Raw genomic sequence first — 27588 nt, forward strand, 5'->3', positions numbered from 1 at the left:
TTTCTGAATTTGTTCGTGTGTTGTACTCTATGCTGCGTGTAATGATCCTAGCATGCATGTTCGGTCCTTGTCACTTGTCACTGTATATATTATGTGTGTAGCAACCGTTGAAGGAATATATATGCACAAATAGTTAACCTTTACTTTATGGTTCTTTTTTGTGCCATCTTATTTTTTGTGTGTAGTTGGTCTTTACTTTTGTATGAAGTGCATCTATCGACCATTGAACTTGCTGAATAGGCGGAAATGCATCTCTACATATACGTGGGTGTCCCTGGCTTATCTCTGGACGTCCACTTTGACTTTGAGATTCGTGCAACCAGTTTTGTAAATAGAAGAAAACACCTTGGAAAGTTCTTCCTTCTAATAGGCAAGTCCTTCGTTTTCTACAGAACAGCACTGGTGTTTCCCGTGTTTCTACTGTACATCTCGTCCTACACCCCGCATCTCTAATAGTCATTACATTAGGAAATTAAGAAATTAAGGATAAACATCGAAATCAATGGGACTAGGAAATTATGGATATCCACCTAAATCAATGGGATTATGTTACGAAATTATGGGATGAACACCTAAATCAATGGGATTTAGATGCATAAAAATTTCATGGATTATTTTTGCAATTCCATGTGGAATTACGTTCAGTAGTACATAAATTGGATCTGGGCCTTTTTTTTGCTGCATGCAGGATCTGGACCAGATTATGTTAGGAATATAGAGGCTAAATAGGAAAAAAATGGAAGAGCAAATCACCAGATTGTGTTAGGGGAAAAAAAGAGGCTAAATAGGAAAGAATGGAAGAGCAGAATAATTTCAAGAATCACCAGAATACATATCGAAGAAGGAAAATTGATTCCCATAGTAAACCACCAGGAACAAATCACAAAAACTAACAAGAATTGGAAAGGATTGAAAATAAATGGAAGAGCAAATCGGCTTTCTTCCAGCTCGGGGACGGGGGCGCCAGAGTCGATGACGACGGGTACGGGGGCCGGGGGTGGCGCCGGCCTGGACGACGACGGGGATGAGGGCGGCGCCGGCGTGGAGCTCGGGAGAGGACGGCAAAATGGTGCTGCACCGCCGCAGGAGAGGATAAGGAGGAGAGGGTGGTGGCCGGGTGTGAAAATAAGATGTCCAAGGTACATTTTGGTTCCTATACTAGCGCGAACATGCACAATGTACAGGTTAAAAGTGCAAAATTTCCTTGCACGCATCTTAGAACAATGTAAACCATTGGATAAGACAGGGACGCCCACCACTATGTAGAATCTCTGCGTCGATGAATAGGTGCTTTGTGATCAGAACTGAAGAGCTAGGCGTACGTGCTCAATCTAATATGGTGTGTTAGGAAGGAAACCCTCCTTTTTTTTTGCGTTCCACACGACAAGATGCACGACGCTTCAACTTTGTGTGAGCCCGCGAATGCTGATATTGGCGTCGTCGATGGATACACTCATACTCCCTCCATACCACAAAATATGTCTCAACGTTATCCATATTAGATGTATCCATATACTAAATCGAGTCTAGAGATATCCAATTTTTAACAAATTTAAGACACATTTTATGGGCGGAGGCCTCTGTCCCATGTTTCATGGAAATAGAGGGAGCAGTTTGCTATCTCCGCTGAGTGTGGTGCGTGGAGGGCTCATCATGGGGAATTAACAACTTCGTGGTAATGCGACGCTACAAGGAAACCACACGCCAAGTTAGCTCCACAAGAACCGAAAGTGTGGAAATGACCATGTGCATATCCTTTTAGCTAGTATGAGGACCAAAGTTGAACCCTTCGTGGGCTCAAAGATATTCTAACACTTTCTAAGAAGTAAATAGGAGTACAAGATAATCAAATGGCCATCACTATTGTTATAGATGTATGCTATCTTGTTATATATATTTTTTTACCTTCATATTTTTTTTAAACGACCAACTTTATTTATTAAATTGCATCAGATTGATGAAATTAAAGCACACATCAAATAAAAAAAAAATCTTTGATGAAGATAAAAGTTACATATAATTTCTTTGTGGTCGGGGATGGTGCTAACCGTACAAAAGCACACAAGGGTCAGGTCCTAGATTCCAGTCCTCACTTCTTCCTTAATTAATATAAGCCAGGGTGGAGTCTCTCTCTTGTTAATTTTTTCCCATGCTTTTGCAATGAGGTGTCGTGTCATAACTCAATACTACTCTAAGGTTGTACTAAATCCGAGTCAATTAAAAAAGATCGGAAGGAGTACTTTGTAAATGAAGAATAGTTGTGTCTAGTATCACATTTGCCAATTGCCATTACCAGTAAGTCAGCCCTCATAATGGCCCATGAGCTATATCCGGCCAACCCTCAAATAGAATTGATCAGCACCTTACGGCCCACGAGAAAAAGGCCTACCCTAGATCTGGTGATAACCCATCCGACGGCGCAGATTCCTTCACTCCTCCTCTATAAACACTACCCCAACCCTAGACACGCCCAGTTTCTCAAACTCTCCCGCAGCCGCCGCCTCCTCTTCGGATCGTCCCTACCGGAGACCAGAGAGCGCGGTGCCCGAGCAAGCCCTAGCCTTTCACCATGGTGCGTCCTCCGATCTCTCGACCTCCATGTCTTCCCTTGTTTGATTTACGGTTCTGAGCACTGTGATTCTGGTGCGTGGTGCAGGTGCTCCAGAACGACATCGACCTCCTGAACCCGCCGGCGGAGCTTGAGAAGCTCAAGCACAAGAAGAAGCGCCTCGTCCAGTCCCCCAACTCATTCTTCATGGTAACCCCCCTTGAACATTTCTCCTCTCCCTGCACGTTACCCTTTTTGCCCCACCCCGTGTAGCGCGTTGCCGACACATGTAGGCGTAGCCGAAGATAGTTCTTGATACCATTGGTTCGTGCTGGATTACGCGTCTGATTGTAATTATTTCCCAACGGTGTCTTTGGTTAGTGCCTGTTATCATAGGCTAGTTTTGTCGAATGTCAGTACCCAAGTATGTATGGCACCCGCATTACCAGATGCGTTGAGGGTTTAGACAATCTCTATGCTAGTTCACGATTGCTGATTCTAATTATTTCCCAACGGTGATGTAGATTAGTGACTGATATCATAGGTTAGTTTTGTTGACTGTCGGTAGCCAAGCATGCATGACACCCGCATCACCAGGTGCGTTGAGTATTAGGCAATCTCTTTGCCAGTTCACAAATGTGTGGGCAAACAGTGAAATGCTAGTCTGAATGAAGGTTGTTTCTGAGGATCCATCGAATCATATCTCCGATTGGCTACTCATTACCTTATTAAGTATTGTCACTTGTGTCTGGTGATTAAATTATGACTGTATTAGTTCAAATGCTACATTTCTTATGCATAAGTTTGTCATGATTATTTTTCTGTGAGGATTATAGTGGGTTCTAATTGCCCCGTGTTAACTTTTGCAGGACGTGAAGTGCCAGGGGTGCTTCAGCATGTAATATTTCTTATCTGTTTATGTTCTTTGCAAGAAAACTTCTTATCTGTTGTGTTTATTTGGTGCTGATTGTCTTTGATGTTCCTGTGATGTTGAGCATGGCATCATTTAATTAAACGTTGTTGCTATTTGTAAGTAAACTGGAAATGTCTATACGTGTAGCCAGTTGTTATATGTCATGCACATGATTTTTCCTAATGCTATGCGTTCAGCGATGCTTTTCTATGACTGCATATGTCTGACATGTTATTTGTTTACTAAATGTGTATTGTTAACTGTCCCTTTGTGTGTTTTGGTTCTGCATTGTAGTTCACTTATATTAACATGCTAGCTGTAAAAATTATCCTGTTGACACCCCAGTTTGATACATCATCCTTGTAAACGAACATGTTCCTGCAATTTTCATTGTTTCATAATTGGCACTTGAATCAAAAGTCTCTCGTGTATTCTACAAGTTTGATTTTCTTCATTCTTGTATGCATCTTATATTTATTATTTATGATCTCTTTTGGACCATGAATTGCTAGGTCTACTTGCCATGGCTGATCCATTTCAATGTTTGTTGATCAGAATTTACTGTAATGTGTTTTTATTACACTTATTGTCTTATGGTTGTTTACTTAGCTGGACTCTTTCTGTACTTGCAGCACTACGGTGTTCAGTCACTCCCAGACTGTCGTGGTTTGCCCAGGCTGTCAAACCGTGCTCTGCCAGCCAACAGGTGGGAAGGCCAGGCTAACTGAGGGATGCTCCTTCCGCCGCAAGGGCGACTAAGGCTATCGAAAAGCAAGCCACCGTTGATCAAGGTTTTAGTGTTTCCAGGATGTAGTCTGAAATTTTTGCAATGTCAGCAAAGTGAACCCATCTTTGGTAATTTGATATCTCGCTGGAGTAATATTATGACACTGGTACTATGCTCTGTTTGGGTTGTGAGATCAGACTAGAAGTGCTGGACCATATGGTTGTCATTGATGAATTTCTGTTATGTGTGATGTTGAGTGCCCTCTGTTTTGTTGCTGTTGTTTCATTGGTTCCTTCTTCACTGATATGCTAGCTGCCCAAGTTAAGCCTTGTTGCTGTTGGTGCGTGTCCCTTGTTGCAGCGGAAGGGATGCAGTTGATGCTTTATACATCTTGCAACATTTAGATATCTGCAAAATTTGGCATAAGGGGTACTTTATTACTCTATACCCCTGTTATCTGCGTTTGGTGTACTTCTCCAGAACGAGGAAGCTCTTTGCAGGGAATACAAGCTTAGCTATATACTTTATTTCTTACTATCCGAGTGTGAGATTTGAACTAGACGTAATCCATGACTTGGGGGCAGCTAGTATGAAATCTGGAGTTTAGGTTGAAATTTTTGTAGTCGTCCTGAAATGTTAATTATCAATCATCGTGTACAAATTGCAAGCCTCACTAGGTAGGTAGGTGTGAATACAATATATATCAGTCAAATTTGCTAATGAATGTATCATTTGTGTCTCTGCTAAATTTGTGCCATGGACCAATGGGAATCAGTACAGGTTTGCAGTACTTCATGTTTTAATTTAGGGCCTAGAATTATTCTAGGGCACAGAAATAGGAAAACGTAGGATTAGAATGTCAAATCAAGTTGAATCATACATGATTTAAAACCTGCATGATTTTTTAAAAATAACGTTTAATTTAGAGGAAAGGTTTGAGTGGATGTTATTTTTCCTCCAAAAGATAGTGCAACGCAATTCAACAAGAAAAATTCCTATGCATCCTAAGGATCAACCCTACGAATCAAATGGTGCACATAAAAAAATCCCAATAATGAATCTTACAAAATTTATATAAAATTCATTTAAATCAAACATGCACTTAACTTAAGGGCGAGCATGAAAATTTTGACGCTGCGGCGCGACACCATCTAGACCACTGGATTTCGAAATCGGTGGGCAGATGGCTTTTTTTTTCTTTCAAAAAGGCAAAATTGTTGGGCCCACAGCTGAGTTCTCGCCTGGCAACTTTTGCATCACATCGCGCTGAGGGGCTCCGTGGGAGGATTAGCTTAGTGGGATCTCCCCGCGGCTGCACAATCTCAATTCTAGGAACTGAGTAGTCCCATGTTAAAACTTTTCTTCATCAGATATTTGATGTTATACAAGTCTATCGTGTACTTATGTTGACTAGTGACTTCTGTATGATTGGGCATTCACATGTACGCCCACTTTACATGGTCTTGGCTGCTCCTCTTGTTCATAGCGTTCAGCAATACACAATGCCTAAACCCTAAGGACTTAACAGACAGATTCAACTTTGCATTCCAAGCTCGTTGGGCTTGTGGCATCCCCTATAATGTCTCGTGTAGTCCCAATACTTTTCCTTCCCTCCCTTCCTTTTAAAACCCTAGAGATTGAGCTACATACTCCAACCCAATATGATCACCATTGAGGAGCACGCACCATCTATCTTCTCTTTTAACTTGCAGTTGAAGAATCGACTCAGCACTTTGCGTTCGTCACCTTTATGCATGATCGCTTTATGAAGTGGAGTAGATAATGTACTTCCTCACAACGAAATTTCCTGGAAATTTCGTACGAAACTACTGACGAGGGTGAACGCTAGCTCCTACAAAGAAAGCAAAGGTTGAAAGAGTTTTGTGGATGTATACAATATGCTCCTTTTGTTTTGTGACAGACTTAAAAGGAGACGAATCCTGCTACAAGTAATGCACATTTTGGGCGTTGTCTGGAAAGATGCAAAGATAAGAAACGGTGTAAGATTTCCCGACGATTGGGAGAAGCCTGATCAAGAGATAAGAAGAGGCTAGCTGTGATGGAGCACGGCAATTTTGGTTAGCACATGCCTTGGAGGTTAGCTGTTGAACACTCAAGATCACACTGAAGGCAATATAGAAAAGATGGCGAGAGACATGGTCATTTAGCGTGGTTCATCAGTGAGGCCTATATCTATGAAGCAGTGGCGGAGCCAGGACATCAACCATGTGTTGTCAGCATAATATTGTGTAGTCAAATACATGTATTTATATGGTTTTTTAGTATTTTTTACACACTTTTAACTTGTTTTGTCAAAAAACTGTGTAGTCATTTGACTACACAGCCTAGACGTGGCTCCGCCACTGCTATGAAGCATGACTATGCGCACTCTCTGTCATAACTTGTAGGGCTTTCGGACCACGGTTGAGGTCCAATAATGCTGGGTCTACGAACAACGATGAGTCTACCCAATTGTCTGATGACACGGAATGCGTCCGTAAGTGGATTCCACAAATCCGTTCTCTAAGTGTAGCATTACTGATTAAAGTTACCACATAATACTCTACTTTGTTACATAAAGATGCACACTTAAATGACGATACAGTATAAGAACCCGACTCCGACACATACTCTACCTTAACCCTACCGCAACTTCAAGTCCTAATAAGTTTGTAACCTACCCTTAAGATAGCTGGTAATACTCCCTCTATTCCATTCTATAGTGCCTATAGTTTTTTGGCACGGAAATTAGCGCCAGAGTATTTTTTACACAAAACCCCTAGCTGAACGATTTGAGATCAACGTAAAATTTTAGAAATCCATATCTTACTAACTTACCATAAGAAATTTGGGACCTGAACGATTTGGGAGCTGAACGGGGAGGGGGTAATTGAAAAAAAGGCTAAGCTACAACCTTATATTCTGAAACAAATATAGGCACTATAGAAAGAAACGGAGGGAGTATATCAATATCTAGAAGATTTGGCAAGTGCATGAGACCTCCTGTGACAACTCAATGTCAAGAGCGATTTGAGACACATCAAGATGCATAAAGCCAAATTATGTATAATAAAGGAAACTAAGATCCCAAGGTATGCATCAACTAACAGCGACATCAACCAGTGCGCTACCAACACATGGGCCAAGTGAAGTGATACCTTCGATCCGGATTACAAATGCATTATCGTAGCTTTTGTAGTAGAAGATCAAGGTTTAATCGAACCTTGGGAATTTTTTTCTTGATGTTAGATTACGTTATTTTTCAAGATCTTGGGAGCTTGGTTGTCTTCCTTCACTGGATCTTTCCACCTTAACATATTTTTTTGTTGTGTATCGATAGATGGAGATAGGCTAGGGCCTAGGATTTACCTGCAGCTGTGCGTATATATGTGATACATATAATATCAAGTGCAACATGAGTCATGTTCAAATAAGGATAAATATTGTGGACGACACATCCTAATTCTCTACAGTTTTTGCGAGCTACTACGACTATAGACTTTTGATCTACTACCACATCTATACACCCTAGGGTATTAAGAAGTCATTAATTAATTAATTAAACAGACCAAAGCATTACACACAGTGATGTTACCGTGACCCCAAATGGATATCAGGTCCTCTATTCTTCTAACGCTTCTGTCACTGGGTTTCGATTTAGAGGTTGAAGTACCACTCATACCCCCTCATTATCTTGATCGATCCTTGAAACTTGGGCACCTGATAAGACTTTAGATCGAGACAAGAGATGATAAACAAGAACAAAAACCTATTCAAACTCAACACAATATTCCCATGTTAGAAGATGGACATATACGCTGCGAGGCTTCACCCAAGACCGCAACCCGTGAGGACTATTCACTCATAACGAGATCAAATGTCATTAACATTGCAAAGATGGATTCAGTATCAACATCAAATATTCTTACAATATCTCCAATCACGGAGATTGAGATTACAAGTAGATGGACTATGACTATGGAGGTGGAGAAATGGATGTGGATATGGTGATGGCTGCGGCTCGGCGATGGATCTCCTCCTTAAATGTGATGTGGTGTTGGCGACTGCGACTCTCTCTTGCGGCGTCCGGGGGAAAATTATATAGGGGTCCCTTCACGGAAGTTGCTAGGGTTGACTTGGCCAAGGCGGCGACAACCGATACGGGTGGCCATACGGGCGGACTCTGCCCGTATCGCGGCTCGTTAAACCTTCTGGAGGCCTCTGGCCTTTGACTCGGGAGTATTAGCAACTCATGATTCTTCATTAATTGGCCTAGATAAGTGCATATTTTTGAAAGGAAAAATTGAAGATAAAATTTCCACATCGCGGTGGTAATTAGTCATTAATGGAAAAGATAGAGAGAGATTTTATCAATTCTTGACAAATATGAGATTTAAACATGGAGTATAGATGCTAGATTATGCAATTATCAACATCCCAAGATTAAACCTTGATCGTCCTCGAGCAAGAAACCAAAGATAATAAATAACTCGGTATTCAAACCGAAATAATGAGAAAACAAGATCACTTACAATTGGTAGTCTCATGCATCATCACTTCATCAATCTGAAAGCTAGCATAAATAGAGTAATGACAAGAATACTATGCAGGTTTCGATAAGTCAAGACAATCATAATAAAGATGTTATAAACAGGAACAACTAGATTAACAAGTTTCTACTCCAATTCTTCTAAATAACTCTCACCCTTGCCATGGAATGAGATAACAGTTTCATACTTAAGTCAATTAAGAGTGAGAGATCATGCCAAGAAATGCTTAGCCAAAGAAAAATTCATCAACATCCACATCAATAAATAATGGGTATCTAACACTTCTTTTATATTCTTTGCTCTTTTAGAACTTTTCAAACTTTTATTAACGAGAACGTGCCCAAATCTAGCGAGTTTAATCAGACTGTGTAGACTTGGAAAGGCACTTGTGAACGCCACCTTTTTTTTACTTTTGGTTTGGTAAGATCATCTATAACAGAGCCCGTATAAACGCGAACTGAAAATCCAGAGTTCAGTTCACCGAGCTTGTGTTTACGGGTCGAAAAATCGCTGACGCAGAATAGAGCCCGTAAACCAAAACCGTAAAACAGAGTGGCTTCCAAACCCGTGAAGGCAGGGTTTATCACAGAACTGGTAAATGATCAACTATTAAATGCAAACAACTCATGCATAGTTCATAGTTTTACGTCAAATGACACAATCATAGCAAATAGTTCATAATTCATGGCAGAAAGTTGCTCATTCTCCTCACCACCTCCTCTCAATGCCAGCATCAAACGGAGGTAGGACCGCCGTTATCATCATCGCCACCACCTCCATGCGTCACCGATCCACCACCACTTTCCTCTTCATGAGCTAGTTTTCGTCTCTCCATGATCTCCGCCGAGGCCTCCTTCCACCACTGCATTTGTTGGTTATTCATATCCTTTGTGTTCATCATCATGACCTCCCTCTCTTCGGTCAATAGTTGCTTCATTGCTTTGGCCTTCTTCACGTTGATCTTCAAGTCCTCCAACTTGGCCTTGTTCCTTGCTTCCTCTTAGCTGGCTTCAACCTTGGCAAGATTCACCTCTTTCTTCTTCTCGATGATCACAAGTTTGGTCTCCAAAGTCTTGGCCACTATCACCTCCTTGGACTTCATCATTTGATAAAACTTGTCCCTCAACAATGCTGCCTCCCCCTCGAGCTTGAGCCTCTCTTTGGCCTTCTTGTTTCCCTCTGGCTTGTCATTGTTCCGGCCCTCCTTCTCATCCTCGGTATCATCCAGCGCAACCATAGCAGCTTTCTTGGGTGCTATTTCTTCGTCCCTCAATTGCCACTTGGGGAGGTGTTGAAGCACATCAAAGCAATGTCGCATCGTGAAGCTCTTGCCCTTGCTGCCGGCCATGTCTCTATACCTCGCATCAGCAATGCGGTCCTACATTTGCAAAACAAATATGAAATCGTCAAGGTGTGGTCACCAAACCAAACACAGATTGTGCAAACATAAAAAGCAAGCAAATTCACTCACATATTCGTCAGCAGTTGTGCCGCTAGGAGGATTTGACACCACTTGATCCATTGCTGCCGCCCATTGGCTGCATGCCGGTTCGATCGGGTCCCAACATCCTTGGAGGGATCGGTATGTGCGATCGACAGGATGGCGAACACACGGTATCAGTTTATGGAATTTGTCCTCGATGCTTTGCTTGTAGCGCTTCCCGGTTTGATCGGTGCCGGAGACTGCATCCATCCCCACGGCGGCCCAAGCTCGGCACAAGTCGCGTCTTCTATTTCCGTGTAGTTGTTCGCCCTTCTTTTCTTCTTCTTTCCATCGGCCTCGACCTCGACCATACCTTCGTCGCCTTCATCTTCTTCCCCATCATCCCCTTCTTCCCCTTCATCCGTGTCGTCCTCCCCATCTCCGCCCATCCCAATGTCAAAAGGAATGAGCGTGGTAATGTTAACCTCGTCCAACATCTCCATGTACGAGGCGTTGTTGTTCCTAATAGTACGCGACTTCAATTTCTGCCCGCAATTAAAAAACGAGATGGAGTTGTAATTTTTACCTTGTTGGCCCATCGTCGAGCACGTCTTGCATCGTTCGCGTTGGTTTCTGGTGGCGGCGACGGTGTTGACGTGGATGGGAACAAAGGCGGGGCGCTACGGCTCGTCATCGTCTTCGATTTTGTCCTCTTCGGCGCCGAGTTCTTCGGTTTGACGCGGGATGCCTTCGGTGCCGTCGGCTTCGCTGTGTTCGCTCCTTTGGCGACAACCGGGACATCACCGTTGGCTGCCATGGCACCGGTTTGCGGGACCACATGCGTTCCCGCACGCCGCCGCTTGAGGACGCTCGTCGACGAGACCATGGTCACGACGTCGACGGGGGTGGCGGGGGTGGTTGGTGTAGCAGGAGCTCTGGCGACCGCGTGAGAGGGTGGCGGGGCCTGTGAGCTAGCTCCGGCGGCCGGCGGGGTCGATTCGAGACTCATACCGACGAGATCGGGCGACGGCGGCGCAGAGGTCGGTGAGGGCGCGCAGATCGTCAGCGGCGGCAGTTTGGAGGAGGTGAAACTTCCGTCCCGCGCAATGTAGAGCCATGAGAGTGCTAAACTTTTTGTTCCTCTTCCGTATGATGTGCCCCTACAAATACAGGCCGAGTACGGGTTTCGGTCTCGTCCCGAAAACTTTTCTTTAGTTCTGACTACTGATTCTGCACCGATTTGTGAACCGAACCCTTAAACTTGCGGTTATTTTTCGGTTTTGCCCAGTTTACGGGCTCTGCTAGAGATACTCTAACGATTTCTCATAGCGAGGAGTACACTTACTTTTGCTTGCAACGCAGAGCCATGAGAGTGCTAATTTTTTTTCCATTATAGCATTGCTGCTACATATGCTAACTCAATATCTGAAATCCAGAGGTTTCCGCCGTGCATCTGCATCTTTGTTAGCCAGCGGACTTGTTAGCATATCATGGAGTGTGACACTGTTGCAGACACGCGTAAAGCTATATCACACTTTAATCAACATGTAAAGCTATATCACACTTTAATCAACATGCCATATTTGTGCGTGCTCTCAACTACCTCTGGACATCAAATTCTTTCCAAACAAATCATTTCTAAGAGTGCTATCAAGTCAATCAAAACATCTATGGTGTTCAACATTTCAAAGGTTAAGCTTTTGAGACAATTCAACTCCCTCGAGTCTTCATTTGCAGACTTTTTATTATTTGGCAATACCTATTTTCAAGGTAAGACTCGGTTAACTAAATAAACTAGAGTAAATACCCATTAATCAAATTATTCATGCTTATAAAATCTTTACTCTAATTATCAAGAATTACTCAAACTAGCATAATAGTCTTAACATTACTACTAGCTATAATAGACATTCAAATATTAAAAGTGGGAGACATCGAACATACCTCTCGTAGGGATTCACGTTCCTCTTCCGTATGATGTGCTTCTTGGAAACTCAGGTAGATTCCCTCTTCAATTAAATTTTTAGGAGGCAATGGAAACACTTTGGAGCTGAAGGACAAAAGGAAAAACAAATCTCTTTGGTATTTTGGAGAATTGGGACATAGAGAAAATAAATAGGCGATTAAGCTAAGCTATTAAAGACTTCGAATAAAACAAAACAAAGTGCAAAGTGTTTTCCCCAAAAGAAACAATTAAAGAGAAGATTTCAATATAGTGGTGGTAATTAGTCATTAATGATAAAGATAGAGAGATATTTTATCAATTTCTTGACAAATATGAGATTTAAACATGGAGTATATATACTAGGTTATGCAGCTATCATGAAGGTTTTCCAAAAACAAGTCTTCAAGGTGTTGAAGTGTAAATGTATTGTCTAGTCTCTTCCATTATATCGGTCTTTTGGTTGCATTGGTTAGAGCATGCAGTTTTACATGGTATTAGAGCCAAGAGGTCTTGAGTACAAGACCCAACTTGCGGAATAAAAATGAAAATAACCAATTCTCGATCTATGTTTAGGCCTGAGGAGCCACATGTGAGGAGAGTGTTGAGTATAAATGTATTTCCTAGTCTCTTCCATCAGACCGCTCTTTTGATTGCATTGGCTAGAGCATGCAGTTCTTCAGCAACAGAACACAAGTGTTGCCGTTGCTGGATTCAGTAAAGACCACATCATGAGTTTTCATCTTGGACAGTAGGACTGCGATGGGAAACCATGATAGAAGCCATTGGGGTTGGAATACACTGAGGAGTGAGGCATGACAAGGGAATGAATTCCAAGGGAGAGATATCACACGGTTTACCCAAGTACGGGTCCTCGACGGTGGAGGAAAACCGTACTTTTACTTGTCTTTATTACCGATCTCTCTGTGAGATTGGGGTGTTGTCTTCATGTTACAATGGTAGCTATTGTACCGTATTGGGTCATACCCCTAGGGAGGGGGAGGAGGAGGGGTGCTGCCGGCTTCATATAGCCAACTCTCTAGGGTTTAAGGACACAACTACCGACATTGTTTTCTTTTCACATGTTTCGGGAGCATTTGAAGGATCCTCACCCGGCTGCAAGCATCAGTTTGACCTCAACTACACATTAAAGTTGGCCAAAAGACCTTAAAGCACTTCAAGCGCTAATGGCGTAGAGATACCAATGAGGTGGTTTCAAGACATGGAGAAGTACCGGAAGGCCTAAGATGTGGCCACACCCACAAACGAATGACTCCTATGCCACCACTAGGTGGCCTAAGCCTGCTGGAAAAGAAGGTAGCCGACCCAATCGGACAAGGACAGTTGGTTCAAGGCGAACTAGACATGGAGACGTCCAAATCTACATCACTAGAAGACTTGGAGTACAAGACACTCTCTCCACTAGTAGGAATATGCCTAGAGGGGCCGTATAATTATTGGTGCATTTCAATGATGCAACACCATTCTTAGTAATATTGACGTTGCAAAATATCGTTCGCCACCATTGTGTGCCCGTTGGTAGCGTGCGCCAATGGCTACAATGCCACTGCTAAGAGGGATCGGCGCGCGTGCTGGCGTGGTGTATTTTAGAACGCCACATGTGAGCTGGTGGCGTTGGGCGATGCCACACCACTCTGCCCACTCACTATGGTGACTTGCACACGGCAGCCTACGCCATCATTTACGTGTCGCGTTACGCCATGTCATGTTAGAGCACGATGCACATGGGGAAAGCAGCTCGGCGAGCCACAGTATGTTCCCATTTAACAAATAACTTGCGAGACAAGCGAGCTTCTGGGCCCGCCTTATCAGTGCCTCAGGCTCGGCGAACAGGGGTGCCATTTTATTAAACAAACTGGCCGGCGAACTTGCGGGCCCATCTTGCCAGGGCCTCACCATGCCCGGTCAACGTGTTCAATGACGAAGGAGAGGAAAGTTTGCCATTATTTGATCTAGTACTCTGTTGCTACTGCCACCTTGGCATCGACAGGACACAACGATGCGGCTCAATACGGTGATGGTACCTTCCTGTGCGGGCGTTAATGACGTGCGTCGTGTATAAGGTCTAGCCGCGAGGACCCGCCGCACATCCCCATTGTCGCGTTTTCCCCACAAGAGAACCCACATGGGAGATGGTGCACAACGATGAGGCGAACGTCAGCGGCAACACATCCATGTGGGACGCAGGAGCTCACCAAGTACGGTCTATTCGTACCGCCGGACTGCCGGCTGATGACGCACTGGTCCATCAGCACCACTGGGTATGTCTTCCCCTATCCCCACCAGCCGCGAGCTCTCCTTCCCCATCCACCAGCAGCGGGACACACTCCTGGAGGAGGATAGTTGCTACCCGGCCTACGCCGCCACATCGGATATCTGTGGCCTGATATTCGATGATGAGTCTACTCGAGGCCTTCGATGGCTGGTCTGCCCTACCCAACACAACAAAGCCGTGCGGCACGCCTGGTGGGCGGGCCGTGACTTCGATGAAATTATGGCGCACTACCGTGCGGGGCTCCCACCCCCGCCACGCACCACCTAGGCCGTGCCCGCTACGCCCCCGATGGCGCATCCACGTCTTCTGCGTGTCCGGTTACTTCATGCAGCCCTACCGTGGCTACCGGTGCAAAAGTTGGCTCCGTTCATGGTTGTTTCTATAACATGTGAAGAACCAAAACCTATTTACGAATGTGTCTGGACGGTTGAAGTACACGGTGGATATATATTTAATCAATACGTATGGCAGCGTGATCTATGGATTGATTCTCCATCTCTGTTATAATTGAGATGCACAATAAAAGAAGAACGAAAAGTAAAACACTGCAGGGGACACGAGATTTTAACGTGGAAAACCCTTGCAACACACAAGGGAAAAACCACGGGCGCCAGCCAGCAAAACTTCACTATTTCGGTGGTGTTTACAAACGCCGTGGGTGTACAATGATGCGATAAAACCCTAGCGGCGGCTTACATGGAATATATATAGACGGTGGCAACGATCCGTACCGCGGGGGGCTACCGCCCCCCCGCACCCCCCGCAGGCGTCCCTGTAGGGCACGATGCTTCGGCCCAAGCCTCCGCCGACGGGCCTCGCTCCGCTCGTCAGAAGTTAGCCTCCCTTTAGTATATGAATTTGGATCACAATATAACAAACTCCACCTTGAGACAAATTCCTTGTAGCATGAACTTCAACAATCACCTGAATCAACAAAGAAAACACTTGCTACCGCCAATAGCCACTTGGGCTAAACAGTTATACCAACCAAGCTTGAGCAAAGCTCAAACTTGGACACAGGGACATGCTTAGTCATCATATCAGCAGGATTATCATGAGTACTAATCTTGCATACCTTCACTTTACCTTTTGCAACCACATCTCTGATTGCGTGGTACTTAATATCAATGTGCTTTGTCCTCTCATGGAACATCTGATATTTAGTAAGATAAATAGCACTTTGACTATCACTGAACAACTTAATGCAAGAATTATCTCCACAAAGCTCAGCATATAAACCTTTCAGCCAAACAGCCTCTTTACCTGCCTCAGCAATAGCCATGTACTCAGCCTCAGTGGTAGATTGTGCAACAGCATCCTGCAAAGTAGCCTTCCAGCTAACAGCACATCCACCAACAGTAAACACATAACATGTGAGGGACCTTCTCTTATCCAAATCGCCAGCATAATCTGAATCCACATATCCGGCGAGCCCCTCACCAATCCTGCCAAACCTCAAGCAAGCTTTTGATGTGCCGCGAAGGTACCTGAAAATCCACTGAACAGCTTTCCAATGTTCTTTACCAGGATTAGCCATGTATCGACTGACCAAACTCATAGCATATGACAGATCAGGACATGAACAAACCATGGCATACATCAAGGAACCAACAGCACTAGAATAGGGAACTCGAGACATGTACTCAATATCATCTTCAGAGCTAGGACATTGCAAAGCTGACAACTTGAAATGAGAAGCAATAGGAGTAGTAACTGACTTTGCATCATGCATATTAAAACGATGAAGAACTTTCTCAATGTACTTTTCCTGACTAAGAAACAACAAACTAGACTTTCTATCCCTTTTAATTGCCATGCCTAGTATTTTCTTAGCAGGACCAAGATCCTTCATCTCAAACTCACTACTTAATTGATTCTTTAAAGTAGTGATCTCTTTCATGCTCTTGGTAGCAATCAACATATCATCAACATATAGCAGCAAATAAATAGGTGATCCATTAACAAACTTGATATACACACAGCTATCATACTGAGATCTCTCGAAACCATGTGTAAGCATAAATGAATCAAACCTTTTATACCACCTGTGGCGATCAAGCTTTCAGACCATAAAGGCCTCTTTAATTTGCAAACAAGATCCTCCTTACCAGGCACTACATAACCTTCAGGTTGGTCCATATATATCTCCTCCTCCAACTCACCATGCAGAAAAGCAGTCTTTACATCTAGCTGCTCAAGCTCAAGATCATGCATAGCAACAATACCAAAGAAAGCACGAATAGAACTACGCTTCACAACCGGGGAGAATACATCATTATAATCAACACCTGGAATTTGACTGAAACCTTTTGCTACTAACCTTGCCTTAAACCGTGGAGGCTCATTAGGAGACAAACCTTCCTTTCTTTTAAATATCCACTTGCAGCGGACAGCCTTCTTTTGTTTAGGCAAGTGCACAACATCCCATGTGCCATTCTTCTCAAGCGATTGCATCTCTTCTTGCATCGCACCTACCCACTTCTCTTTATCAACCGAAGCAATGGCTTCAGTATATGTAGCTGGTTCAATATCATGCTCCACCTGTTCAGCACAACTCAAAGCATAATCAACAATATCACATTCTTGAATTAATCGGGTAGGAGGTGTAATATTTCTCTTAGGGCGGTCAGCAGCAATAGACCGTCCTTGTCGTTGAAGAATAGGTGGTGAAGGTGGAACATCATTATCATCATTGTTGGTTTCAGGAACCATATTTTCATTCTCCTTTGCGTGCTCCACCTTCACGCCAATTCTGTGCTGCTCATCATCGGAAACATCAGGAGAATCAATAGCATCAGAAATATCAGTCGACGGACTATCATTAAACATAACCGCCTCATTAAAAACGACATTCCTGCTCAACACAATTTTCTTAGTTTCAGGATTCCATAATCTATATGCCTTAACTCCTGAACCATAACCAAAGAAGATGCACTTAACAGCCCTTGGCTCCAACTTTCCATTATTAACATGAGCGTAAGCAATGCAACCGAAAACTCTCAAATCTGAATAATCAGCAGGCGAACCAGACCATACCTCAACTGGAGTTTTCTTATCAAGTGGAACAGAAGGTGACCTGTTGATGAGATAACATGCGGTGGAGGCTGCTTCAGCCCAAAAACCTCTATGCATCTTTGCATTAGACAACATGCAGCGAGCCCTCGAAATAATGGTCATGTTCATGCGTTCAGCCACGCCATTCTGTTGAGGGGTGTACGAAATGGTATGATGTCTTACCATCCCATCATTGCTGCAGAACTCATCAAATTCATTTGAACAAAATTCCATACCGTTGTCAGTACGGAGTATCTTAACCTTCTTTTCAGTTTGGGTTTCTACCATAACTTTCCACTTCTTAAAAGCATTAAAAACATCAGATTTATGTTTCAGGAAATATGGCCACACTTTCCTTGAGTAATCATCAATAATAGTAAGCATGTAATTAGCACCACCATTAGAAGTTCTACGGGACGGACCCCAAACATCAGCGTGTACATAATCTAAAATGCCTTTGGTGGTATGAACGGAAGCATTAAATTTTACTCTTTTATGCTTACCAAAGATGCAGTGCTCACAGAACTCAAGATTACCTAAATCGCAGCCATCAATTAGCTCTCTCTTTGCCAATTCTGCCATGCCAAGCTCACTCATATGTCCAAGACGCTTATGCCAAAGGTTAGTCTTACTAGTTTCATCAGAACTAACAGCAGCAATACCAGGCAAAGTGCTACCTCTAAGGACATATAATTTCGCAGAATTCATATTACCAATCATAATAATGAGAGAACCTGATGATACCTTCAAAAGTTTGTTCCCACCTTTGTACTTGTACCCGTCACAATCAAGGGTACTCAAAGAGATCAAATTCCTCGCCATGGAGGGTATGTGTTTCACTCCTGTCAACGTGCGTGTCATCCCATCATGGGTCTTGATCTGAACAGAACCAATGCCAACAATGCTGCACTGGTTGTCATTCCCCACACGCACAAAATATCCACTCTGCATAGACTCATAAGAACTAAACCAATCTTTGTTACAGCAAATATGAAACGAACATGCAGTATCAAGAATCCATTCATCATCACGTGAAACACATGCAGCCAAGACAGCTAAGCAATCTCCATCAGAACTATCACTACCAGCAACAACAGCAGCCTCACCCTTACCGGTGACAACGGCAGCCTTACCATTACCATCATTATTTTTCGGTTGGTAAGTTTCGTTCCTTTTCTCCTTGTTCTGCAACTTCCAACAATCATCAATATTGTGGTTAGATTTCTTACAATACCTGCAGAACTTGTCACGTCCTTTGGACTTTGAGCGACCTCTGTCGCCCTTGCACTTATCTCTGTTGTTGTGGTAGTAGTTATCTCGCTGCTCAGGCCTGCCACGGACCTCTAATGCCTCCGCCTTGGAGGATGAACTTTCAGCCTGCACCATAGATTTCATTTTCTCCTTTTTTTGGAGAGCTTCATAAACCTCCGCGAGAGTTAGTTTGTCGCGGCTCAATAATATGGTGTCACGAAAATTACTGAAAGAATTAGGCAGCGAGCATAAAAGAAGAAGACCTAAATCCTCATCCTCATACTTAACTTCTATAGACTGCAAATCAGAAACAATCTCTTTCCAGGAAGATAGGTGATTCATCACCGAACCTCCCTCTTGCAACTTATGCGAGAACAACTTCATCTTCACGTGCAATCTGCCCGTGAGATCCTTGGACAAACAGATCTCCTCTAGTTTGACCCATAACTCGGCGGTGGTTTTCTCCTGCAGCACTTCCTGCAGAATATTATTGGACAGATGGAGTTGAATCAACGATAAAGCCTTACGGTCTTTCCGCTTCTCCGCATCGGTCCAGGTATCCTTCGCTTTCTCGCCGAAAGCATCGATCGCTTCATCCAGATCTGAAGATTGGGCGAGAATCGCCCTCATCTTCACTTGCCACAAAGCAAATCTCATGGTGTAGTCCAGCTGCGGTAGATCGAACTTCAGTGACGACATCTCGTAAACCCTAGATCCAAAGAACACGGGCTCTGATACCACTCGTTATAATTGAGATGCACAATAAAAGAAGAACGAAAAGTAAAACACTGCAGGGGACACGAGATTTTAACGTGGAAAACCCTTGCAACACACAAGGGAAAAACCACGGGCGCCAGCCAGCAAAACTTCACTATTTCGGTGGTGTTTACAAACGCCGTGGGTGTATAATGATGCGATAAAACCCTAGCGGCGGCTTACAGGGAATATATATAGACGGTGGCAACGATCCGTACCGCGGGGGGCTGCCGCCCCCCGCACCCCCTGCAGGCGTCCCTATAGGGCACGACGCTTCGGCCCAAGCCTCCGGCGACGGGCCTCGCTCCACTCATCAGAAGTTAGCCTCCCTTTAGTATATGAATTTGGATCACAATATAACAATCTCCATACACGCTATACCGTTTAAACATTAAGTAATAAATCCTTTTATATAAAAAAAGCATATCGCCTTTTAAAGTGGAGCAGATAAAACGAAATTTCCAGAAAGTTTCGTACGTAACGTCTATCGAGGATGATCGCTAGCTCCTGCAAAGAAAGCAAGGTTGAAAGTTTCTGTTGATTATGCTGTGAGAGACCTAACGGATACTATTCCTGCTACAACTATTGCATATTTTTCAGCGATGTCCAGAAAGTTGCAAAGATAAGAAACGGTGTCAGATTTCCTGACGATTGGAAACCTTGATCTAGAAGATGTAGCACGCCAATTTTGGTTAACATCAGGCAATTTCTCGCTCTGTAAGACGCTGGAAAGCGTAGATCATAATGAAGACAATATAGAAACGGTGGCCAGAGACGTGGTTCATCGGTAATTCATATTAAAGGAGGCTGATTTCCGACGAGAAGAGGGAAGGCCGTTGCCGGGTAGGCTTGGGCCGAAGCGTACCGGGTCGCCGTGGTACGGATCGATGCCACCAACTATATATACCTCTTGTAAGCCGTCGGCTAAGGTTTATTAGATTATAAGATAATCCACGATGTTTGTAAACACTTCCCGATATAGTGCAATTTTGTTGGCATGACGCTCGTGATTTTTTCCCCTCTGTGTTGGAGGAGTGTAGACACATGCCACCATGTCAGATATGGGCAGGCGGGCCAGCCTTGGCAGTAACACAACCGTTGGCTAGATTTTTTAAAATGGGCGAAAGGATGATCAACTTAACTTAATACGACAACGGTTTCCTAGACACACTCATCATCTATGCGTATTCCTACACGACGACTGCGAGCCTTCCCCACGCGTTGGCGATGCAATTTCCCACGCCGCCGTTAATTCCCACCAGCCCTCTCGCGTACCTTGGTGCCCTTATATAGCCTCCTCCATCCCCGCGTCCTTCACTAACACCACTTCCCCCTCTCTCCCCTTCGTTCGAGCCACACAACTCATGCGCATAAAACTAGCAATGGCTTACAACCATGACGCAATCGACAATGGTAACTCCTGTTGTACCAGTGGCGTTGCGACCAATGGGTTCCGGTGGCGAAATCTCACACCTAAAGAGGCCAGAGCACTCTACAACGCTAGGTATCCAGCGCCACCATACATGTGGTGTCCAGGCGGCTGAAAACGTGATCACGTGCGCTATCGTGATACCGCCCGTGCCAACTAGCACTCGACGGTCGGCGGAATCCATTGCCAATACTAGGAGCAACTCACATAGTAGAAGCGCGCCTAACCACGCTACAAGATGACAACGACGACCACTGGGATGACACACTACACAGGTAATAGGTCTCCGATGAGGAACAAGAACAAGGCTAGGCACGATGCGTGGTAGGGCATGCTAGCCCGCACACTCATCAATGTCATGTCACACGATCTGAAAGGATAGAGATGCTACCCTATATTGGAGGGGGTGAATAGGTTTCTATAAATTTTACTTCACTTTCACAAGTTTTAGGCTATGCGGATAACAAAGGTGTGCCTAAAAACTAAGAGAAAATCCTATATGATGATATAGGAGACTTCAAACACGAAGGCTATCACATATGTAAATGCACAAGTAAAGGAGCTCGAACAAAATAACCGAGGCACGCGAAGACGAAGATGTATTCCCATGCTCCCTTCCTTCGGATGAAGTTACATCATGCTGGAGAAGTGTGTTTTACCAAGGACTTCCATTAAGCACAAAGGCTCGCCTTCTTCTGCTTGAGACTCTTCCACGAAGTAAGAGCTCAATAACTAGTGGCATGCCTTCAACATGACCTCCAAACCCTCACAAACTTTTCCCGAAGAATATCCACAACCTAGAAGATTCCGGGTGACCTAGCACACCATGGGTTTCCCGACAAACCCAAGAGTAACAAGCAACTTGACAAACTCGTGGCAGAATCTGATGCATCTAAAATGCATCTATGTCATTTGTAGTTTATTATGCTATCATAGTAATTCATTCATATACGAGGTTATAATCATGATTTAGAATTATTTTGCGATTTTTTCTCTCAAATCCCTTTTATTTGTATTATAATCTTGCAGGGAAGATATTTAGAATTATTTTGCGATTTTTCTCTCAGATCCCTTTTACTTGTATTATAACATTGCAGGTAAGAAAACCCTCTTTTCGTATTTTGACTTTAAGGAACCTTCACAAACTCAAAATGACATGCGATTTTTTTCTATGCAAGTTTTTATGGAAAATGAAAACTTGTAGCACCCGGACCTCACCTGGGTCTGCCAGAGGGCCGAGATGGGCCAGGTGGTGTGTCCTGATACGCTAGCACCCGGACCTCACCTGGGTCTGCCAGAGGGCCGAGATGGGCCAGGTGGTGTGTCCTGATACGCTGCCCGGGCCACCTATACCCATTTTCCCCTCGTGACTCTGATGCCGTCCTTTTTTATGGATGTATGCATATAAAAAAAGATCAAAAACACATAAACATAGAGTCTTCAGCCTGCATCTGACAGAGATGGGAGATCGGAGGGGGGAACCGCTGTCAGAATTGCCTCGAGGTGGCTCCACCACATCCGACATGGTCATCATCAATATCTACAACATCACCGTCTTCACCCTCTCCATCTCCCAGTTATGATCTCTTTGAAAACATTATGTATGAGGCATCATATCATTTTCCCATGATGTATTGGATCTGTATGTCTAGTTTTGAGTAATAACTTGTTCATGACTATGGTGAAATAGTTTGATTATGCTTGCATACAAGTTGTTATATTCTATGATGGTCTTATATACTGATGTATGAGTGCACACATATGTTGGGGGAATGCATAAGGTTGTCACCGTTACGTGTGTTTAGAGGTTTGGGATGGCGGGAGATGATAGAAACCATGTCATTTTAACCAACGGGGGGTAAACTAATGGGAACCTTGAAACTTACAGCGGTGGTTGGACTTTATGTCTTAGTAACTTCATTGCTTGTTCACGTATATGGCCTTGGGACCAATCACTAGGGGTGTATTTGCTCGCGTTCGGGGATGCACCAATTTATTTCTCCTCCATGGGCGAAACAATAGAGTATCTTTATAAAAGTTAGATGTGATGATGCAAGACACATGTCGTTATTTGACCCATTGTGCGCTAGTTTCTATACGTCTGGAGTTGTAATCATTGAATTCCTTGAAACTTATGCATCTAGCTGGTATGAAACATGCGCTTCACAAAATGGGACAACCAAGACAAATTGAACAATCATATGATTTCTCACTTGAGTTACCTTCACCCAGCTCCACCTTGCATAAGCTTTCTTTCATCTTTACTTTCAACACTTAGTTTTTTTAGTTTACCGCTTTCTAGTTAATATTATCAATAAATTAAAACTTTGCATATTATACTTTACTGCATTGCACAAAGGGCCATATTAGTGGTTTATTGGGCTTTACAGGATAAATAGTTTAACTTCAGCTCATCATGGATTCAACACTTAGATACTTATCGAATTGTGATGTAGTGGTTCCGTGCCCTTGGGGATTATCGGAATCATAACTTGGCTTGGTGGAAACGTAGATCCGGATATCCTCTTTTGTTTGGTCAAAGGGATTTTACTTTGAGTGGAGGAATGGGGAGATCTCAAATCTTTGGTGGTGCTCAACAATGGAGGAGAGAAGTTGAGTGTATTTCCTTTTCTTGTGAGGAGGTAGGTAGTGTTTGGGAAAGAAGATGGGTATATACAGGTTCACCGGAATAACTAGCCATTTGGGCCATTTTGTGAAACCCGGACTGGGTTTGGAATTCCATCCATCCCAGATGATTCAGAATGATCCGAATCCATTTCGAGTTTGATTCCAATCCGATAACAAAAGGATCATCGGAAACTCAGACTCGCCGGCAAAATGGGAGCCAACAAAGACGTCCTAGTCGTCATCCTCTCATTCCCATCGTGCACAATGTAACGGTCTCCTTTCCTCGTCCCCAAGCTAGAGGTGAAGGAGGAGCCACACTTCATGCCAATGACATTGTCTTCGGCACTCCAGTCACAGTGGCATAGTCTTTTGTGAATTCAAGGGGAGGTTATGCCATCGCCGCAGTCGCCGTCGTGGGATGACTCTCCATCCGGCACCCGAAGAAGCCATATAACCCACTTCCACCACCAAAGATGGAGAAGGAGGAGGAGCCATCGTCGTGGCCCGTGAAGTACCAGGTGTCGTCGCCCCCTTTCGACCCCGATGACCCAGAGTAGTGAGAGAGGCTCAATGCCACCCTGCACGCGTCGGTGAACATTGTACCGACATACATGAAGGAGTTCGCTGAGTCATGGTTAGTGTACCGGAGCGGCAACTACGTCGACCTAAACGAAGATAATGATGACTAGGGCAGTGAAGACGTTGGCAACGAGCCCGACTACAACGCCTTGGACACGCGTGACTAGACCTTATTTCGACACAGGGAGCACTTTATAAATTTAAATGTTTACATGAAGACGATACGATCATTGAACCTACACCCAACCTCTGCACATCAAAGGTGCACACAACCACAAAGAACAAGAATAAAGGAGGATAAAAGAGGGAGAACTCATAGGCATGCTATAGATCAGTGGAGACTATGAAAAAGCATATGGTGTTAGAGAACCAATCAATAGCCTGTGCCGTCACCCATCCGGGATAAAACTCTTCGCTACTTGCTCCAACCACGAGCATACCTACCTAGCTAGTTGAAATTAGGTTTTAAATTAAGTTTTGTTTAAATATGTAAAATTTCTTAAGAATTTGTAATTAAATTCATTGGTTTGTTGGGGGTGCCGTCAGAGAGAGCCGTCCCTAATACAGCAGCAATTACTGATATCTCCAATAGCGCTTTAAAAAGCTAAAAACTCTATCGAGGACGTCGCTGAAGATGCACTAGCTGGAAGTTCTGGTAGCACGGTCACTCAAGAATTGCTCCGCGGTAGTCCGGTCTTCCTAGATATCCCTTGCTCCCCCACTCCACCATATATCCACACACGTCTATAAATTGTGTGTCCGTGTGGCTAGTTCGCTACTCCAGGAAGCCGGAACGAACCTAATCACGAAAGCAAAGAAGAGACGAGAGCACCGGCCCTCGTAATTGGCTCGTCGATCTCCAATCATAGGCCGGCTCGAGGTGCCGCGCAATTCAACGGACCTCTCCCCTTTTGTTTACTACTCCCCGCACAAATCATTTGCAGTTTTCTTTCCTTTTCTCCGTTTCGAGGAATCAGACCAAGCACCTGCCTAGCTAGTTGTTTTGTCTGGTTGGGCGGTGCTGGTGCGTTAATGGCGGTTGACCTCCTCCTCCCTCCTGCTCCTCGCGCCTTTAAATTGCGCGGGAAGAATCGTTCGTCGTGAGAGTCGCGGAGACAGAGCCTAGAGCACATCCAGTTTCCTTACGATTTAGTCTCGCCTGACGGCCTTAGCACTCCGTTTCTGGGCCTCCCCCCGTTTCTTGTTCGGTTCTGCGTCTGCTCTCGAGCGGCAGCTCCTTCTTGCCCCGGCTTCCCTAGCTTCTTTCAATGGCCGAAGCAATGGCACCGGAGAAGCTCGTCGCGAGGAAGGGCCGGCTGCGGCAGCGCTACGACAACGAGTACCGCCTCGTGGCAGGGTGTGTGCCGTATCGGGTGGACAAAGACGGGCAGCTCGAGGTTCTCATGGTCTCCACGCCCAGCAGGCACGATCTCGTCTTCCCAAAGGTAACATCAACGAACTCACTCTGACACACCACCATATATTTCATCTCGATAAGGAAGATGATGAAGATTGGTAGTACTACCATGCGCGTACTAATTGATGGTTCGATTGGTTGGTTTGCATTTCTCCAGGGCGGCTGGGAGGACGACGAGGACGTCTACGAAGCTGCCTGTCGCGAGGCGCTGGAGGAGGCCGGAGTCAGGGGCACCATCAACGTAACTACTCTACTCTCCCACACTATTCCTTCGTTTGCATGGTATATCATCTTTGATTTCATGAAAGCAGCTTTAGCCCGGTGCAAGTTCAATGGTAATTAGCTGATTTGACCTCCTAGAGGCTAGAGATGTATCTATATATGACGATATACTATAAAAACACGATAGAGACGAACATGATGCGATGTTCGGCAGGGAAAGCAACCACCCGGCCGGGAAATTTTCTCTGTTGACAAGATCGGGCGGAGAGAATTTTGTGGATCGTAGCATAAGAATCAGGAGACAAGAAAAGGACATGGCCGTTGACTTGGTAATTTTTTAGTACCACATTAAGCTAATGCTACTAGTTAATTAAAGGTAACCACATATTCCATCAGAGCACCTCATGACGTGGTGTAATTTCTTCACGATTATCCTCGAGTTCTCTAGTCGGCCGGAAGCCCTTGAATATTGTGAATCATTGCCTCTTTTATTCATCTTTGACGTGGTTCCTCTACACAATATATAATAAAAACATCTAGAGATCTCGAAGACTACTGTGCATGTGACGTGTCTCGTCTTTGCCAACACCGATCTAAACAATCAGCTCCTGCTGGTGACATGTCTGCGTTAAATATGCAGAGTATTAGCAATTTAGCATGTCCATGAATTAGCTGCTGCTGACGAGCAATTAACCGCCTGTTTTCCCTTCAGAGAGACTCGCTGGGGCTGTGGGTGTTCAGGAGCAAGAGCAGCCAGAGCGAGCAGAGCAGCGACAGCCCGAGGGGCGCCTGCAAGGGCCACGTCTTCGCGCTCGAGGTCACCGAGGAGCTCGAGCAATGGCCGGAGCAAGACACCCACGGCAGGCGATGGGTCTCATCGGCGGACTCGTACGGGCTCTGCCGCTACGACTGGATGCGCGAGGCGCTGACGGCGTTGCTGGACCGTTCTTCAACTTGGACGTCCCCTGTAGTGGCAGCCGTTGCGGTGGCTGAGAGCCCTGCGGTGCCGGATCAGCTGAACGAGCACGCTGGCATGTGCATGAACATGATACTGGCCGCAGATCGAGCGGTGGCGCTGTGCTGAACTGCTATAGATGTGGATGAACTGACGACACACAGGCTCAGCTCAGCAGCCAGAAGCCCAGGACTCGTCTGATGATATCTTCCTTCATTTCTTCATTGTCGCTATAATCAGTAATTAATCAGCGTTCGTCGTAATTATACAGAGTCATCCGGCATATATGATCGAACCCTAACCTCTGATGATTGCCAACTTGTATGATCGATCCATAACTGGTATTCCCAATGTAATGTGTAACTCTAAGAGCCACTTAATCAAGTCACCGTGCCTGTAAATGTTTTCTTCTGTTCCTCAAATAGATCCGGTGATTAAGTTTTGTTATCGCCACCTCTCAACTTGTACTCCCTCGTTGATTCTTGTTACGGTTGCTGCCAATGTACGACGACATATACACTGATAAAGTAAAAAACATGAATTTAAGGTTCAGATATCTAAAGTTCCCCCATTACTACTTTGAAACACCAGTAATCCAAGAAAACTTACACTAGTTGGCCAACTTGAAAACGAACTCTAGCTTTGTTTTTTTAAGAAAACGGAGCAAGTAAAGAAGCAAGAGAGGAATGGGTCTCGCCGGGGAAAAAATACATATAGAAAAGAACAAACAAGACTGTCTGTCTCCTGGTTCTTGAGTTTGTTGGTGGGCTGGGCCGTCCAAAATTGACCTGTACCGCAATCAAAAAACCATTGAAAATAAGGATGCAATTTGGCATCCTCTTATCATTGCTCATTGACATGGTCTGCCTAGCAGACAAATACCATTCACTATTTCAAA

The 27588-nt window shown here is 44.4% G+C and overlaps 2 protein-coding genes across 2 annotated transcripts; both read left to right on the forward strand.

Annotated features, from left to right (window-relative positions):
* Positions 1 to 2424: 2424 nt before the first annotated feature.
* LOC127334378 (small ribosomal subunit protein eS27) lies at positions 2425 to 4438 on the forward strand. Its single transcript, XM_051360821.2, has 4 exons — positions 2425 to 2572; positions 2657 to 2758; positions 3418 to 3446; positions 4094 to 4438. Exons 1-4 carry the CDS (start codon positions 2570 to 2572, stop codon positions 4218 to 4220), a joined length of 261 nt encoding a protein of 86 aa, XP_051216781.1. The 5' UTR covers positions 2425 to 2569; the 3' UTR covers positions 4221 to 4438.
* A 20429-nt stretch (positions 4439 to 24867) lies between these two features.
* LOC127334379 (nudix hydrolase 13, mitochondrial) lies at positions 24868 to 27137 on the forward strand. Its single transcript, XM_051360822.2, has 3 exons — positions 24868 to 25541; positions 25671 to 25754; positions 26448 to 27137. Exons 1-3 carry the CDS (start codon positions 25365 to 25367, stop codon positions 26817 to 26819), a joined length of 633 nt encoding a protein of 210 aa, XP_051216782.1. The 5' UTR covers positions 24868 to 25364; the 3' UTR covers positions 26820 to 27137.
* Positions 27138 to 27588: the final 451 nt, after the last annotated feature.

The sequence above is a fragment of the Lolium perenne genome, chromosome 2, assembly GCF_019359855.2.
Source record: "Lolium perenne isolate Kyuss_39 chromosome 2, Kyuss_2.0, whole genome shotgun sequence".
Classification (NCBI taxonomy): domain Eukaryota; kingdom Viridiplantae; phylum Streptophyta; class Magnoliopsida; order Poales; family Poaceae; genus Lolium; species Lolium perenne.